Source organism: Ambystoma mexicanum, chromosome 8 (assembly GCF_040938575.1).
Source record: "Ambystoma mexicanum isolate Mex_15411 chromosome 8, UKY_AmexF1_1, whole genome shotgun sequence".
NCBI classification, from domain to species: Eukaryota; Metazoa; Chordata; class Amphibia; order Caudata; family Ambystomatidae; genus Ambystoma; species Ambystoma mexicanum.
In genome coordinates, this window is record NC_090929.1 from 715,441,289 (window position 1) to 715,460,010 (window position 18,722).

The 18,722-nt window shown below is 46.8% G+C and overlaps 1 protein-coding gene across 1 annotated transcript in view; it reads right to left on the reverse strand.

The window, feature by feature from the left end:
• The window catches only part of MICU1 (mitochondrial calcium uptake 1), a 970,699-nt gene that overhangs the window by 146,488 nt on the left and 805,489 nt on the right, over positions 1-18,722 (reverse strand). The window contains 1 exon segment of the mRNA XM_069610522.1: positions 12,588-12,677. Within this exon segment, the coding sequence (XP_069466623.1) occupies positions 12,588-12,677 (90 nt within the window).

Below are 18,722 nucleotides of genomic sequence, written 5' to 3' on the forward strand. Positions count from 1 at the left end.
AAACTCGAAAATGGGAGTCGACACAGGGCCTGCCAGTAATACTATCCCTAGTGTGACGTCCACTGTACCCAAGATCCCTCACGAGTCTAGGATCCTCATATTGTATTTTTCTGACAAGAGGTAGCATGAGGAGTAGCGTGAGTACAGATAATCCAAGCAGATAGACAGAAAGGTAAGACTACAAGCAATCATGCGCCTTCTCTCAGAGGGGAGGAAGGGTGGGTCGCATGTGAATCTAAGCAGATACAAGCATCAGAAATACGATTACGGTGAGTAATGTATCCCTTCTGAGGCTTGTGGAATCTGCTTAGATCACATGCTGTGCATAGATTAGCGAGCAGTACCTGAAGAAGGAGGTGGGATGTGAGAAGGCTCATGAGCAAATAAGTGTCTTAGAACCGCTTGTCCCACTTGTGTATCTGCCTTGGAATGGGTGTCAATGCAGTAATGCTGAGTAAAAGTGTGAATAGAGCTCCAAGTAGCTGCTTTGCAAATGGTGTCAAGGGGTACATTTGCAATGAAAGCCAGAGTGGCCCCAATGCCTCTAGTAGAGTGGGCTCTTGGCGTGAAAGGCAGAGTTCTTTCAGAGAGTGAGTAGCACAGCTGGATACAGTTAATAATCCACTTCGAGATGGCACCTTTAGAGACACGATCCCCCTCTCTGCCTGTAGCTACGTAGACAAACAGTTGATCTGTTTTCCTTAGCGGTCTGGTCTTATTTACATAGTAGAGGACCGCCCTACGCACATCTAGGGTGTGTAGTTTCACCTCAGCCGAGCTTTGCGGGTCCTGGAAGAAAGCCGGAAGCTCGATGGACTGGTTTACATGGAATTTAGATATAAATTTAGGTGAGAACCTAGGGTGTGTGCGTAAAACCAGTTTGTCTTTATGGACAGTAAAGAAGGGATCCTGCACTGACAGAGCCTGAATTTCACTGACGCTTCTTATAGAAGTAATAGCTACTAAGAAGGCCGTTTTATAAGTCAGGTGTTTGAGACTGCTTTTATGCATGGGTTCGAAAGGGGGGCCCATGAGCTTGGCTAGCACCACATTAAGGTCCCACCCTGGTGGTGGGTTTGAAATAGGAGGGTGAAGTCTCTTTACTCCTTCCATGAAGGCTTTAACTACTGGTACTTTCCACCACAAAACCTTGCTATGGGAAGTGGTGTAAGCCGACAGGGCTGCCAGGTGTACTTTCAGTGAGTTAAAAACCAATCCTGCATCCAGCAGGTGGAGCATGTATGTAACAATAGTGGAAGGAGTGCAATCAACCGGGTTGATTGATCTACTCTGGCACCAGATAACAAACCTCTTCCACTTGTCAAAGTAACAGTGTCTTGTGTTTGGTTTCCTAGATTCCTTTAGGATGTCCATACACCTCTGTGGCAAATTGAGATGTCCAAACTCTATGACCTCAGGAGCCATGCTGCCAGGTTCATTGAGTTGGGTTGTTGGTGCACTATTTGACCTTGGTGCTGGGACAGTAGGTTGTACCAGGCTGGAAGTTTGATGGGCTCGTACACCGCCATCCTGCGTAGGTGTGGGAACCACGGTTGTCTTGCCCACATGGGAGCAACTAGGACGAGCGTCATCGACTCTCTGTTCATCTTGTTCACCACTTTCCTGATGAGGAGTTGGTGGAAAAGCGTACGCAAACATCCCTGACCAGTTCAACCGGGCGTTCCCCTGGGAGTCTGGTTGGGGGAACCTGGATGCAAATCCTGGGCATTGTCTGTTTTCGCTTGTGGCGAATAAGTCTATAGTGGGGAAACCCCACTGAGAGAAAATATCTTCTACAACCTCTCTGTGTAGAACCCATTCGTGTTCCTCTGGGAGGGAGTCTCTGCTCAGAGCATCCGCTAGGGAATTGAGCTCTCCTGGAACATGTTGTGATGACAGGAAGATGTTCCGTCTGAGTGCCCATATCCAGATTTTCTGGGCAAGCTTGGACAGATTTGGCGAGCGAGTCCCTCCTTGCTTGTTCAGGTAGAACATGACTGTTGTGCTGTCCGTCCGGATTTGCACTGACAGGTTTAGTAGGTGGATCTCGAACGCCTGAAGCGCTCTGAATACTGCCAGAAGCTCTAGCAGGTTGATGTGGTTCTTGGCCACTGAGTGAGACCAGAGACCCTGAGCTGTGTGGTGGAGATGGTGAGCTCCCCACCCCGTCAGGCATGCATCTGTACTTACTATTGCCTGTACCTCGGGATTGTAAAAGGGTTTCCCCTGTGCGAGATTCTCTCTTGTCCACCAGTGAAGGCTTTGTACCAGTGTTGGTGAAACGACCACTAGATCGTCCCACTGACCACTTGCCTGAGACCACTGTTTCGTCAACCATTCCTGCCTGGGACACATGCGCAGGCGCGCGTGGGGGACCAGGTAAATACATGACGCCATCATGCCCAGTAGACGCATTGCTTTGCGTACCGTTATTTGTTGACCGGACTGATAATGCGGAATTTGCAGTAGTATATTCCGAATTCTTTCTTCTGAAGGAAAGGTCAACCCCTCTTGGGTATCTAGGATTGCCCCTAGGAATTGTTTTGAGGTGCTTGGCACCAGGCTTGACTTTTTCTCGTTGATTGAGAAGCCTAACTCTTGAAGGAGGTCGATAGTCCTTTGAATGTTTGTCCTGCAAATTCCTGGGGTTTCCCCCGTTACGAGCCAGTCGTCCAGATAAGGGTACACTGGGATTGCCTCCCTGCGTAGGTGTGCAGCCACCACCGCCAGTACCTTGGTGAATACCCTTGGTGCTGAAGCTATCGCAAAGGGCAGTACCTTGAATTGGTAGTGTCGACTGTCCACCTTGAAGCGCAAATACTTTCTGCGGGCTGGGAACATGGAAATATGAAAATAAGCATCTTTCATATCCAAGGTTGCCATGTAATCCCCCTTTTTTAGGAAGGGGATTACCTCTTGTAGCGTGGTCATACGAAATATTTGGGGCTTGACATACTTGTTGGCAGGCCGTAAGTCCAATACTGGGCGCATTGTCAAATCTTTCTGTGGCACAAGGAAGTAAGTTGAATAGATACCCTTGTTTACCTGGTGTCCCGGGACGAGTTCTATCGCGTCCTTTTCTAGCAGAATGGCGATCTCCTCGAGGAGAATCTTCTGATGTTCTAAAGAATGGACTCTTTGTCGTGGAGGATGGTTCCGGGGACGCTGCAGTAGTTCTATACAATATCCTGTGGATACTGTTGACAGCACCCATTTGTCTGATGTGATCCCTTCCTAAGCCTGGGTGAAGTTGTAAATGCGTCCCCCTACTGGGGTTGCGTGAGAAGGGACCCTGGACTGAGCGTCACTGCTTTGGTGGAGGCGTGCCGCCTCCCTTGTTGGGGCTGCCACTGCCTTTACCACAACCTCTCCTATTACCCCTGCCGTAACCCTGGGTAGACTGTTGGTTGTTGTTCCACTGTGTACCCTGCCCCTGGGAATAGGTAGATCCTCTCTGGGAATTTTGGCCGCGTGGGTGACGAAAATTACTATTCCCTCTCTGGTTAGGGGGTTTATTGGTTAACTGGCCAAGGGACTTGAGTGTTTCGTATTCGTCCTTGGCATTCTTCAGTGCGTCTTCGACCGCCTTACCAAACAACAGATCGGTTTCCACCGGTTTGTCCAATAATGATGCCTGGGTTTCTGCCTTAAAACCAGACTGCCATAACCACGCATGTCTTTTGATAACAGTGCCTTCCGCTATCAATCTGCCTGCGTTGTCCGCGGCGTCGAAGGTTGCTTTCAAAATGCAACCAGACACGGCTCTACCCTCTGCGGCAATCCGAGCTAACTGGCCCTTTAAAGGTTCAGGAGCAGAGGCTATGAGTGCCGCGACTTCTTCCCACTGATGGCAGTTGTAGCTGGCCAACAGGGTGGTGGAGTTTGCAATCCTTGCTTGATAGGCGGACGTTGAGGCTACTTTTCTGCCGAAACCGTATAGTTTTTTGCTCTCCTTGTCGGGAGGAGCTTCGGATGATGACAAGGGTGTTCCAGCCCTCTTACGAGTGTTGGTGACAACTAGGGAGTCTGGCTTCAGATGTCCTTATATAGAGAGGGTCAGACTGGGCCGCCCTGAAAAGTTTTTCAACCCTGGGATTGACTGCTCTGGTGAGGTTCGGGTTCACCAGGGACAGATCTATTCTCTGCTGAATGGACTTAAGGATAGGGATGGTCTGGGCAACAGGCCTCCTTTCTCCCACTAACTCTTCTGCGAAGTCCCTTTCTTCCTGGACACCATGGGTGTCAATGTGGAAATGTTCTGCTGCGCGTGTGAGAACCTCATTTAGGAGGGGTTGGTTATCGACCGGGGAGTCGGTAACCGGGGCTTCGTTCTCTACCGGGGAATCTACTCTGTATGTTTCCGGGTCCTCCTCCTCTTCTTCCTGGTCCTCATCATCCCCATAGTAACCCGTCCCGGTTTGCTCTTCTACCATACCAAATTCTTGGTCCTCACCAAAGGAAGCCTCTCCTTGATACAGTGAGTATGGTCTTGCCTATGGTTGTACCTCAAAGGGTTCTGACCTCATCTGAGTTTCAAACCGGGGCTTTTTACTCGGGGGGATAGGATCAGTAGAGCCTGAGGGTGTCGCTCCTTGTGGATCATACAAGAGGAAATGTTCTGGATTTTTATCATAAAAATCAGCCAAAGAAGACATTCTTGACATGACCCTATCTATGTCTTCACTGGACCATTTTTTGGAACTGGGAATGACTCTCTCAGCAAGTCTATGGGATTTATCTTGAGTAGCTTTGCTGGTTTTAGCCATACCAGCAGACCTGGTTTGTCTGTCTGTTTAGGGGGAGTGGTGTGTTTCACAGGTGTGGAAGAGTGCAAAAGTTGTTTCTTCTGCTGTTTTCCCCCCTCCCCGTGCGTGGAAAAATGTTTTCCCTGTCCTTTAGTGGCTCCGGAGTTTTTCGACGCCTGGCGTCGAGGATCGGGGGTGGTGTCCCTGTCCTTCGAGCGTGGGGCCTCGCTGGCTTTAACTGCGGGCTCCGACTCCTGGAGCGCGGCCTGGGGGTGGAAGTCGTCTTTGTCTTCCGAAGATCGAACTTCTGTTAACCTAGGGAGCGAGGCACTCTTGGCATGAGTGGATGATTGCCTGGAGTCATGCGGCGATCTTGATCGAGAGCGCCCAGAGGACACCGAATCGGACCGTTTTGTTTGTGCCTCTTTCCGAGAACTAGATGTCGTCGAGTCTCGGTTGAACTTAGTGTGTTTAGTGTGTGTAGTATGTGAAGCGCTTGTGTCGCCAGGGGTCTTCCCCATAGCCGCCCTGCCGGACGACCTTCCGAGGTCGGGGACCTGCGCTCGGCTGTCTTTCGACGGCGTAATGCCCTCGCCGTCCGAAAGTGCTGCCGTCGCTGAAGGCGCCCTCCGCTGCCATGGCCGCCTGCCTGGCGTGGTGGGCCCAACGCTTCGTCAAACGGTCCTTAAGTGTCTTAGGTTTAAACCTACTACACGCTCTGCAGTTGGCTTCGGGGTGGTCCCTCGGCAAGCAGAGATTGCACGTGGCGTGCCTGTCCACCCAAGGGTATTTGCGATTGCACTTGGGGCAGAATTGAAAAGGGGTACCCTCCATACGCACCTTGAGGCAGCGGGCTGTTAAGTGTAGGAAATGTATAAGGTGTACCTATATACCAAGAGTGTAGAGTATGTAACTACCCCCCACTCTCCCTACTTGCAGGGCCGAGGCCAGAGGCCTTCCAAGGCCCGGGCCGAGGCCAGTGGCCTTCCGAGGCCCAAATCCGTCGTGCAGCAGCCGACGGTCGATTTCTTCTCCAGCCGGCGTCGAGTGTCTAAGTTCGACGTTGGGGTGGGGAAGGATGTCAATAGATTATTATTTTACATTTTTAGCAAAAGTATGGCTAAGGCCAGGGGACTCCGCAAAATGCTTCCGACCAGTATGGCAAAAAAAAACAATCTGAGGATCCTAGACGCGTGAGGGATCTTGGGTACAGTGGACGTCACACTAGGGATAGTATTACTGGCACGCCCTGTGTCGACGCCCATTTTCGAGTTTTGAAAAACAAACTGTAATACTCCGCAACTTCCACTAGATGTCGGCCTATGCACAGCATGTGATCTAAGCAGATTCCACAAGCCTCAGAAATATATATCACGTGCAGCGCCCGCTGGCTTCAGTTCTGTTTTTTTGTGTCATTTGTACAGTAGAACTACCCCTTTCAAGTGGTTTAGACCATACTAGACTCTGAAGGAGCGTAATCTGCAATAACATGGAAATTGTACTGTGGGGTAGGCTGGAGGGGCGATGAGGAATACGTGGGAGGAACATCGAGTCGAAAGAACATTACCAGGGGTAAATAACTTGTTCTATGAATGGATTGTGTCCGCCCACATATTTCTCATCTTTTGATAGACTCCGAAAGCAGTGTTGGTGTTGGAGGCGAGAGTAAGAATTTTGTCATCAAGGGTTGTTGTAAACCGCACAAAGCACTGTTTTCCCAGAGCTTCCATCATGTCGTAAAGGTGGAATGAAGGCAGTAATGCTTTGTAAAAATGTGAATTGATGACCAAGTGGCTGCCTCACAAATGTTTTTTTATTGGAAAACCTCTTTGCAGAGCAGAAGTAGCCATGCCCCTAGTGGAATGGGCTCAAGCCTTCTGGGGGATCTTTCCCAGCCAGCCTACAGCATTCAGTTATAGCCAAAATAATACATTTGGTCAAGGTCTGTTTGGTTACATCCTGTCCCAGCCTACGACCAGTGTATTCTATAAACAGCTTGTCATCCAGACGAACCTTTGACATCCTTTAAATGCAGAAACTCAAAGCCCTCCGTGGGTCAAGTCTGTGCAGTCTCTGCTCTTCCTTGCCAGGATGAGGTGGAGGGTAGAAGTAGGCAATACTATCTTGTCCCAAATGAAAATCTGATATGACCTTGGGTAAGAATGAAGGTCTGACCCCCAAGGACGACCTTGTTGTGAAAGACCGCAAAAGGTGGTTTAGAAGATAGTGCCTGCAACTCACCCTACGGGCTGATGTTAACACTACTAACAGGATGGTTTTGAATGTTAGTAGGCTTAAGGGACATGAATGGAATGGTTTAAATGGTGCACACAAACTTTAAAACAAGATTAAGGTCCCAAACCGAAACCTGAAAAGGAGATGGAGGGAACACATTAGTGAGTCCCTTTAGAAATTGTATCACCAAAGGAATTTTAAAATACGACGTTTCCTCAGACGAGCACTTGAATAGGGAAAGACCCGCCACATAACCTTTAATGGTCCCAACCCGAAGCCCCAGATTGGCCAAATACAGCAGAAAAGAGAACACCTCTGGTGTCTTGCAAAGAAAAGGGTCCACATTCTTATCCCTGCGTCAGCTGCAGAATTTATTCCAAATGCAGCGTGACAAAGACTTTGTTGCTGGCCTTCTGGCCAAAAGAAAAATCTCTATTACGTCATCCAGGAGGTCCCAATATGTATACCTCAGCCTCTCAGAAACCATGAATGAAGGCGGAGTGTCTTGACCTCTGGATGGAGAACCCGACCCCCCTCTCGCGAGAGAAGTTCCTCTCTTTGTGGAAGACATATTGGAGGATAGATGGACATGTGGACATGTCCAGAAGGACTGGGTACCACGTCCTCCTGGCACAATCCGGGGCAATTAGGACCATGGATTTCCCAAACTTTTTCAACCTCCTGATCAAGTGAGGAATAACGGGGGGCTGGAGGAAACGCCTATAGGAGTGGAAACTCCCAGTCCACTACGAACACGTCCCCCAAAGCTCCTCTATTGGGAAATATTCCCTGGGAAAGAACAGTTTGCACTTCCGGTTAGCACTGGCCGCGAACAGATCCATCTGAGGGGTTCCCCAAAAGGTGAAGATCCCTTGAAGGACTTCCTGAGCTAGTTCACACTCGTGGTAGACTGCTCTGCCGGCTCACAGCGTCCGCAGCCGTATTCTTTTCTCCGGCTAGGTGAACTGCCGACAGAAAAATTAATTCTCGAATTGCCCAGAACCAGAGCTGCATTGCATCTCTGCACAGTGGTAGTGACCCTACACCTCCTCTCTTGTTGAGGTAGTACATGGCCACTTTGTTGTCTGTTATCAGGATATTCGTTCTCCGTACAGAGGGCACAAAAGCCTTCAGCGCAAGTCTGATTGCTCTCAGCTCCAGAAGATTGAGGTGTAGTTTGGACTCTGATGGAGACCAACAACCGCTGATTGTCAGATTGTTGGCGTGGGCTCCCCGCCCGGTGAGTAAGGCGTCCATAACTCCTTGCAGGCCCACACAGGAGATCCTCTGCGACCATGTGAAGTAGTTCTGACATGTTGCCCGAGAATTTAGACAATTGTGTCCTGAGAGCCCACTGAAGGGATTTCATTCTCAGATGAGCCTCTGGCACCAGGAAAATGCAGGATGCCATAAGGTCGAGAAACCTCAAGAAGTCGAAGACCAGGAGACGCTGGGAACTCTGAAATTTGGTGACCATTTGCAGAATGCTTTGAGCCCTCACCTCGGGAGGCAAGGTCTTTTCCAATGATGTATCCAGCTCAGCCCTTGAACTGGAGCTTTTGAGATGCTATCATGTGGGACTTCTTGTAATTGAGGTAGAAGCCCAGTCTGTGGCGAGAGTGGCAGGTCACGTTGAGTTGATCCAGGGCTTGTTCGGGAGAACCTGCTCTGATCAGCCAATCGTCCAGGTAGCGGTAGACGTGAATCCCTCCTCTCCTGAGACTCACGGCCATCAATTTGGTGAAAACCCTCGCGTGGAGGTCAGCCCGAATGGCAGAACTCAAAACTGATGAGAACCGCCAACGGTGAAACTCAGGTACTTTCTGCGCTTGAGATGGATTGGCACATGTAAATAAGCATCCTGAATGTCCAATGACACCATCCAATCCTGGAGCTGGAGGGCCTGAAGGATCTGAGAAAGTGTGACCATCTTGAACTTGTCCTTCCCGAGGAACTTGTTCAAATATCTCAAGTCCAAGATGGGTCTCAGTCCTCTATCCTGCTTGGTGATCAGAAAATATGGAGAATACCATCCTTTGTGCCTCTCCGTTACAGGTACTGGCTCTATAGCACCTTTCTCTAGCAAGGTCAATATTTTCTGCACAAGGAGCGGTTCTGGAACCTTTAACGAATGGCTCCCCGGTGGATAATACGGAGGTCTCTGAATGAAGGTGAGGCAGTAACCTTGGGCTATGGTTTGTAATGCCCAAGCATCTGAAGTAATACCCCACCATTCTTTCAGATGCTGAAACAGTCTGCCTCCCACCGGGGTGTCGTGAGTCAAGACCTCAGAGGTTTTGAGGCAGCTGAAACAGTGGCTGATGGTAAAGATGCCGCTGCTTGGGCGGGCTTTGCACCTCTCCCTCATCCACCACGAGGAAATCTTCTTTAGCCTCTTTGACCAGCCATTCCTCTCGCTTTTCCGACTGAGGAGTAGTAGCAAAAGGATCTACCCCTCCAGACGGTCCACTGTGGTGAAAGTGCTGAGGCTGCCGGATGGCGGCACCTAGAGACTTGGCTGCCGCCTGCCTTCGAGGTCTGCAGCTTCAAGGCTTTCGTCAGCCTTGCAGTCAAAAAGATGAGACCCATCAAAAGGCATAATAAGGAGTCTAGACTGCACGTCGAGTGCAAATCCAGACTTCCTTAACCACGCAAACCTGCGCATTACAGTGATTGCCGCCCTTGCTCGGCTGATACTGTCAGCAGAATCCAAACCCGACTGAAGACTCACACATGGACTATTTGCCATTGTTTACAATGACCAAGAGCAGTCTCTTTCCTCCCCTTCAGGAATATGTTCAGCCGCCATGGATATACAGTCCCATAGGGCGTAAGTGAATTTTGCAAAGGCGCATCTAGAGGTGGCCGATTTGAGAGCCATGCTCGCAGCAGAAAATACTTTCCTTGACCAGGCATCTATACGTTTATCATCCCGATCTGGAGGGGTGGTCAAGAGGAGTGGTGGGAGTCACTTGTAGCTATAATTATGGGAACTGACCCACTAAATAACGGTGCCATAATTAGCTCCTAGGTCCCTTTGCGTGTTGGTTTTTTAACGCCTGCTAAAAGCAGGCGTTAAAGTGCCACCCGCAAAGGGACCTCGTAATCAGGTGTTAAGGGTTTAACGGCGCCGCCACCTTTTACGGCGCCGTTAACCCCTTAACGCCTGGGTTGAAATGAGAGCCATTGTGTAGGTGCCCTGTACACTACCACTGCCTTCTGGTAACATTTCTGAGTACATTGTGAACTTTTTACAATGAGAGGATATTGTGGGGGGTGGGGGGAGAGTGTAAACATGCAAAACACAATTCCTAGAATTTACATAAGAGTTAAAAATACAAATTAATTTCTTTTTGGCATAAGACTGAGCCATTCATGAGAATGACTCGTATGCTCGCTAAGATCAGGCATCACATCAATAAAACAGCAACTACCTTTTATGCAATCATGGAGGTGTTGAGTATTTGTGTGTGTGAAGTCGCCACCAAAGACAAACACAGAGTTGGGTTTGTGCAGCACAACACTGGTAGTTCCCTATATTTGTAACCAACGTACCTTAAATTATTCATTTTGAAGATGAATTTTCTTTCAAATACAAAAGTGAACCTCAAGCTGCATTTCCTGCTTTTGCCGTCTTCTGCATTTTGCCAGCCACAGATGGAGCTAAAATATTCATGGGGCTACACCGCAGAGAGGAGCATCCGTATTATTGAGAATAAACATCAGCATGGTATTTTTTTCACCCAGGGCACAGAGAGGCTGCTCTTTCCGGATATTTTTAAGAGCGCCTATGTAGCAAAAGCTTGCTTTGCTTTTGTCTGAAATCCACAATTGCACGTTCATCAGTTCTTTTGTTCGTACACATCTGCAAGGTTGGAGGAGAGGTACTGAAATGGCTAAGGCAGAAAATCTAGTGCAGTTACAACCTCTAGCTTAGAGGTACAAATCTTGCAAAGTAGACCACTGTCCTCTCATGGACCGTGTTTTGCTTCATACGTTCATGCTTACCAATGAGGTTGCAATATCGCTGCCTAAGGTTTGAAAATAAGTTTTGCCTATTTTCTTCATAAATAAATCTGTAAAGTTGCACGTCTGAATGGAGCCATGGCCACTCTTACAAGCAATAACACAAATGGATGCATGCCCCAGAAAAGGAACACAAAGGGCACTGAAGACTCTCTCCACTTTGCTACCTTCCACTTTCAAACTGACCATCTGGCTTGACCATATATCACACTAAAGTGATACAGCCCCAAGGCACATGTCCTGGAGCGTTTTGTGTCCCGGACAGTGAAAGTTTAAGTTTGTGATATTTCCATTAAACATAACCTGACTTGAAATTTGAATTTTTTGGCTGGGATGGTTCCTGGATGTGGTATCTGTCACTGGGAGCTATCTGTCTTGAACATGGTGCCTTGCTAGAACACTCTTAGATTGGATCTTTCAATAGTATTTTCATGGATGGTGCTTTATCCCTATAGGCAACAGATATTTTAGAAATGTGCATTTTTATAGCGTGGCTAAAGAGTTTACACAGATTTCTGATTATTACAATGCACACTGTGAAGCAAACCACACCCGTTTGTCAGGACTGAGTAAATACAGGAAGTGCTTGAATAAAAAGGGGAGAAGTAGGTCCTGAAAAGAGATGGGAAGGATTCATAGACTCCAGGCTCTCAGGCTTTTTGGAATAGCTGCTCAAAGGTGGCTTCAAGAATCACTGGATCACGGAATCCTGTACTCCAAGTTCCTGCAGCCAGTCTGTAAAATGGGTCTCCCGGCTCAAAAATGAAACTGCAAAAGACCTCAACTAATCAAATAAATTGGAATGCCAGATACTAGAGCCCGTACGTTTCCACCAGATTTTCCCCTCAAATCAAATCCACGGGGGCTTGTTTTCAGCAGCATTCAAAACGCCAGTAGGGATAAGGGTTTGATCATATCCAGGCTTGCTGTTCCCAAATCAAATTAAGGAAAACCCACTGCGCTGTCACCGACTAGATGGGAGATGACTTTTGTTTCATTGATGTACTACAAAATAAAGAAATAGAAATGGGACAAACAAGTGAATGTCACACTAAATATAGCAGTAAATACTTTCCAGTACACACCAGCTCTTAGGTGAGCAAGCAAATAATGCCCAGTAGATAACCCCTCTCCCCCTGCCCACATTCTATTCCAGCAAACATTTCCAGGATCCCCAGAAAGGGTAGGTGGGACTATTGAACTTAGCACTTCGTCAGAAGCATCCCTTTTTGCAACACCGAGGCATATTGATGGAGTGGACCACGAACACTTCTATAGAAAACGGTAGTGGAGTTATTTTGCTCAGTCCATTGTTAAAAATGTGAATTTCAGCTTCGAATCAACCAGTGCGTGCACAGGGAGCCATTATGGTTGAGAAGAATAGATACTGTTTTGAAGTGGTATCCGTTAGGGCCCTGTGCCATTTCCTCTACACAATGTATTATGTGAAAAAGAAACCTTTATACAACCTCTCAAGTTCATATGCAGAAAAGCATTCATTATTTCTTCATGCCCCCTAGGCTGAACTTGGAGCTGTACACTTCTAGATAGGATACTGGGCACAAACAAGGTAACACTCACCATCACAGTCAAAGAGTGCAAAGACAACATCGCAAACGTGGTCTGAGAGTTCCACTTTGGCCACCGTCCTGGCCACTTGCTGCATGGTGACTGCAAGACACAAGCACAGTAGACTTCTAAGTAACATTCTTCAGACGTTCGTAATTCAGTATAAGACAGTGAGGTCATTGTAGAAATAAGCGCTGTAATCATAATTCCAGAAAACATTCCAACACATACGAGCTATTCTTAAAAAGATGATAAGCAGAACCAAGATCACAATGCAAGGCAGCTCATTGGCATGTTCATGTCCTGCGATAAATGCACAGTTAAACCCTTCAAATCTTGCTAGTCTGATTAAAACCCCAGACCAAGGGATGCACCAGCACAGTTATATAAACATACTACTCAACATCTTAATTGCATGGACGTTTTAGGAAACTAAAGCCCTTTGTAGTCATTTTAAACTTGTGCATTTAAAGTTGTGTTTAGCTTTCATACCTTAGATTAAAGCAGAGCCAACTTGGGTGGTAAATCTACATGTATGAAATACTTGGTGTTTTGGTTAACGCGGCTATAACATTGCCCTAATATCCCTTTCTACTCTACTGGTTCTCAGTCATATGTTGGCAGGAATATTTTCAGTACTAGCTTTCCATTATATGATGGCCTGATGCGCAGACCATGGCCATTACCCAAGGGGGTTCTATTTGAGGAAGATCTGCCATTCGAAATAAGTTAACTGCAGACCCAACAAGTAAACAATCCTGGAAGGATAACAGGATTAAGCAAACACATGTATTGTATTGGAAGCTTACAGGACAACAAAGGACTCTTCTTCAGGACTTACATATTGTCATCAACCATTACTCCACTCTTCTTCCTCGTCACAGAGTAACACACCCAAGAACAGGCAGACAACTGGTGCGTTTATCAACATGAAATGAGATACATATTACGCGTCAAGAAATGTGTATTTTGTGGGCGCGGGTTAGCATTCACATCAGTTCCCTATGGTTTGGTGCTTGGCACATGCTCTTATGCATGGGGTCTATGAATGGAGCAGGGTGCATAAGTAGGTCTTCTACAGCACGTTACCAGCATTCTAACATTGGCCAAGAATGGGCTTCGAACAAAAACGCAAAACAAAACACGTTTTCAGATCGACAAGTTGTTGGATTTCAAGTTGGTGTTTTTTCTTGGCAATTTGCTTTTCCAGCTTCTGATGTCGTGGCTGTATGGATTATTGGTCCAGGAGGCCTGCGCAACATCCATCAAGCATGTTGCTCCTAAAATGGTAAAGTTGGTCGCAAAGCTTTCTATGGAACAATGTCTTCCCTTGTACAGTGGGGACACTTGTATGGCCTTTGAAAACAGGTTCATTTTGTACCTTTCCATGAAAATGCAAGAGACATTTCTATTCCATTCCGATGCCCCTGGTATCAATTGTGTAACATCCTCCTCTGTATGGTCACTTTACAACCTCAGATAATGTGGCCAAAGGAGCAGATTGAGACTTGTGGAGGAAACCAGGACTACAGTCATGTTGTGATCACTACCACAAGACCCAGAGTCTCAGCGGGAGGCATCATTCTTATTTATTGTCGTCTCATTATCCAGCTAGTGAGTAGACTAGAATGATGCAGATGAGAAAGTAGACCAAGGGCCACTGCAATGATCAGGAGTTATCTCGGGATCATCTCAGGGGTAATCCTGGATTCGCAATTTCTGAAGACTTTTCTGAAGAGTTTTCATCTCTTCAACTTGGTAACTTCCTTACACCAAGCTATCAAGGAGGTTACACGTGGTAAATGGAAAAAGTTACCAGTTTCAGGGTGAGAATATATTTCATCCATGGAGCACAGACCACATTTCAGAAAGCTTTCTCACTGTTTCACTGTCTTCCAACCTGGCAGATCATGCATCCAGTGGCCTCAGAGAGAAATGTATAGCAAAACCAAAACATCCTTGGAAATAAAGCATGCAGTGATGAAGTCCTAAGAGCCTACTTGTGCAGTCTACACTGCTCAATGCTTAAGATAGCTCAAACCCAGGTGATTAGAGATGGGGCATAGAATACAGATCTCCCATAAGTTATCTAAAAAAAGGTCTAGTAAAAAAAAACATTTCATTAGATGGAATCAGGGCTATAGGTTTAGCAGAAGGAAAATATCTGTCTGCATGCAATTAGACACGAATGCAAGACTCAAAACAGGACAAAAGAGCGTTCTGATGAAGCATCAATTTACAGACCAGAACATTTTTTGCTCTTAACTTAAGATCCCGAAAAAAAGCATTTGAGAACAGAAAACAACCCTTCAGGGGCCACTATCGGTGAGATCCATGGACCTCATCATTCTGGCAGAGGGAAATCCAAGAGGGAGGTGGTAGGTCACATTTTCATAGGATAAGTCTAGTCCTGCTTCTCCCTCCCCAAGAAGCAGACGAGGCTTTGACTACAACAAGAAGTGCCAACAACCTTCCTTCCCCTGTAGGGGGACGTCCCAATTTACTCAAGTAGGCTGCCCATTCTGCATCCAACATCTAGCATGCTGGTGGCCCAGAGGTAAGAATACTTGCCGGGGAAGCAAACGGCCACAGAAGGGAGCTGGATCCACCCAATCAATTTTCTTCCATTATAAGTGTTTTCTCTGGCCCATTATTAATAAGAAAATTTATTTGTGAGATATAGAGAGATCTTCAAAATAAAGTGTGAAATGTACAGTAGAGTAGTAAAAGCCAGGTGACATGCAGGCTAAGGAAAACAGTTACCTCAAGAGGCTACTGGGACTCCCTGGTTCTTCTTCCTGTGCGTCAGTGCACATAGAATTGGGGATGTTCTTCCTGGAGGATGAGTGGACAGTGGCCCCTGGACTGTTAAGGCTTAGAATATGGGGCAACCCTAATGCTTCGCTGTGCCACTTTATAATCAAGGCAACCTTGAGCAAGGACTTGTGGTACAAAATACCTTGGTTAAAATTCATCAGAGAGCACATGTCTAGGGTAAATGTGTTGGTAGTGCCTCCCGCCACTAAGGTGCTTTAAGCGAGGTAGGTAAGATCTTCAAAGGCGGTGGTAATCCGGGAATTTGCGGCTATTCACTCTAATGCAGCACAGGCTTCCCAGGCTGATGGATTTCATGAGCTGATAAGTAGGACGTCCAATATTCAGCCGTACCTTATTTGGGCCAGGGTGGGCCATCAGAGTTGGCTCATTACAAGGGCTCGGTTTGATTGCCTGCGTTTGAGGGGTAACACGGTAAATTGGACAAGGTATCCGGATGATCCATGCTGCCCAGTCTGTGCTGCCCCTGTTGAAGTCCTGGCCCATTTTATTTTGTTCTGCCCAGGGTATGGAATGATAAGAAAGCGGACTATACTGCAAGTGTTGAGACGCACAGACCTGCGCCAATCTATGTCAGCTCTGTCTTTTCTATTAAAGGCAGACATGAAACTAACTGCATGGGCCCTGCTATCCTATCTGAAGGTTGCAATGATTTTAAGAAGGGGCTTTCTGAGAAGGATGGTGCCAGTACTGTAACTGTGTGTTAACATGTAGTCACAAACGGTATTGTTTTACTGTGATATTTTTTATGTATGTGTTTAATGAATATTTTTACTATTCAAATGAAGTTTTCAAACAAGCAGTAGTCGATGATTATCCACCAACACCAAACACTGACACTTAATAGGTCTGATCTAAATTCAATCGTTTTCTGATTCTAATAGGGTTCACAGTGTTCAACACAGTACTGTTCCTGTGGCAATGAGCATTCCCTTATCCCTCTTAGTAATTCCGATAGTTGTCTCTGCTATCACATTGCCCATATGCTGATCTTCTGCCCCCACCCACCTACGTCCATCATTAAACCTATGTGCTGCCCCCACCCCACAAAGTGGCTGGAGTTACTTAAGCGTTGCACGCAGTTGGCCGCTGCTCATCAGTGACCCAGGGCCTGGATAATCATTGGTGCATGTTCCAGTTGTGGGCTTCCATTTAACACCCACTGCATTTTGAGAGTTGTAGTCTTCATTCCCTTCAAACACAAGACTACAAAGGACTACACCCATTCAGAGGAGGCAACAGCATAAGAGCTTCCTCACTAACAGCAACATCCTAGCCCTTCCTACCCCAACTGAAACTTGTGAACAGAGAGGTCTTATTAAATATTAGTCTCCTGATGTGTGATCTATTATTTATTTGAATATTGCTACTTTATGAAAGTCAGCCAATGGTTTCGAGTCATACAGTTAGAACTTGAGTAACTTCAATAACATATCTGCTGCAGTGCAGATTACCCCCACAGACGGACGGCAATTGGGTGTCATACGCAATCAATGTTATTTGTTACTGTTTTATATACATACACAAATACGTCCTACTTTATTTTATTTTTGTACTGTTCATCTGACATCACCCTTTGTAAATCACCTTGCACCCCCCCTTTCCCTCCTGCCTCACAGCAGTGCCACTTTATACAATTTTAATGGCGTGATTGCAGCCTGCAAGGCACAATATTTTGTGAAACTCAATGCAGTAGCCTTTGCAGGAGGTCCGCAAATACTTAAGCCGGGGTGTAGAAGCAGTCTATACATTAGCATGCAAGGGACATCACTGCAAGCCCACCTGTCCCTGAGAGAACTCTATGCACCAACCAATCAAGTAGACAGAGAAGCCATTTGATTTAGTGGCAGTGCCTTCAGCTTTGCAAAACATCTCCATCACCCAAATGATCTGACAGTAGCACTGACAACATCAGATTGCCTTAAAGAATTCACCTTAAAAAGGCACATGGCATGTCCTTGTGGCAAAAGGCACCAATGGTAAACGTATCACCCCGACAATGCTTCCATAAGCAATGATAGGGGAATGCAAAAGCGGTCACTGTCACACTTATGAGTTGCAAGCCCTCATCTCTCAAAGCAGTAGGCAAACAGGAGCAATTAAATCAAAGTTATTTTTTCAGGAAGAAAAAGTGTCACTTGCCTCTTAGCAACAGGCGAACTGGAGGAATCACACTTTCTGCCTGCCAAAAAATATATAATTGATTTCATTGCTCAAATCTGAAATCACAATTACGCCTGTTGAGGCCTTCAAGTGATCTAAGACATTGCTTGGATTCACCATCCAGGTAACCGTCTCGAGTGCTTCCTTTCACTTTTCTCAGAATCATGACTGGAAGGAAATCTTCCAAGGCTGCTTCGGCTGAGAACAGCATCAAGGAGAACCATTGGCCCTTTACGCCATCAGGACTCTTTCCCGGTGTAGGTAGCACAAAAGACAGATATGCTAATGCTGCCATGCAAAAGAGGTAGAGGATGGTGTGACAGATGGGGCTGGGAGCAGAGACCAGAAGGAAGGCCGGTGATCCATTGCAGGACTATGTCTTCCTGACCAGCGCAAGCCAAGGTTCGCGTAACAAAAGGGCACGGAACATTAAAGAACATTTGTTGCACTCGATGTACAACAAGAAAACACAACAAAGCAACTTATGGAATCTCAGACCACTTAAAGGGCACCACCCCTGCGGGTCGTGTTCGGTCTGCCAGTTCACATCCAAAATTCAACAATTTCAAGTTGGACAGAAAACATGGTGTCTTAACGACATCTCCAACTGTAAGACCAAGCAAGTGGTGTACTGCATAGAATGCCCTTGTAAACTCCGATATGTCGGGCAAACCATGCGGAGTGTAGGCATACGAATCTCGGAACATCGGTCAAGGATTAGATGCAAAAACCTCACATCCCCTCTCTTACAACACTATTTGGATAAAAAACACACCACACAAGACATCAACTGGTGGGTTCTTGAAAGAGTACGGGATGGCCCTAACATTCAAGGACGTCTGCTGAACCTTGAATGCAGATGGATCCATAGATTGGATTCGGTGCAACAGGGCCTCAATGAACAACAGATGTTTCCATTTTAAGTAAGAGCCAGGTATCCTGGACACACGCTCACCTGAAGATGTTACTCAATTGCTCACAAGCACGTCAGCCACCGCCACAGTCCCATGAGGTTGTTTCTGCCCTTTTTTCGGTGCATTTCTCCACTGGACCCCTACTTTGTCCTAAGTGGGAAGATCCTTCCCCCACTTCCACAACACCACATGACTACCACTATTTCACCGAGATCCTGCACAAACATCGAGTTAC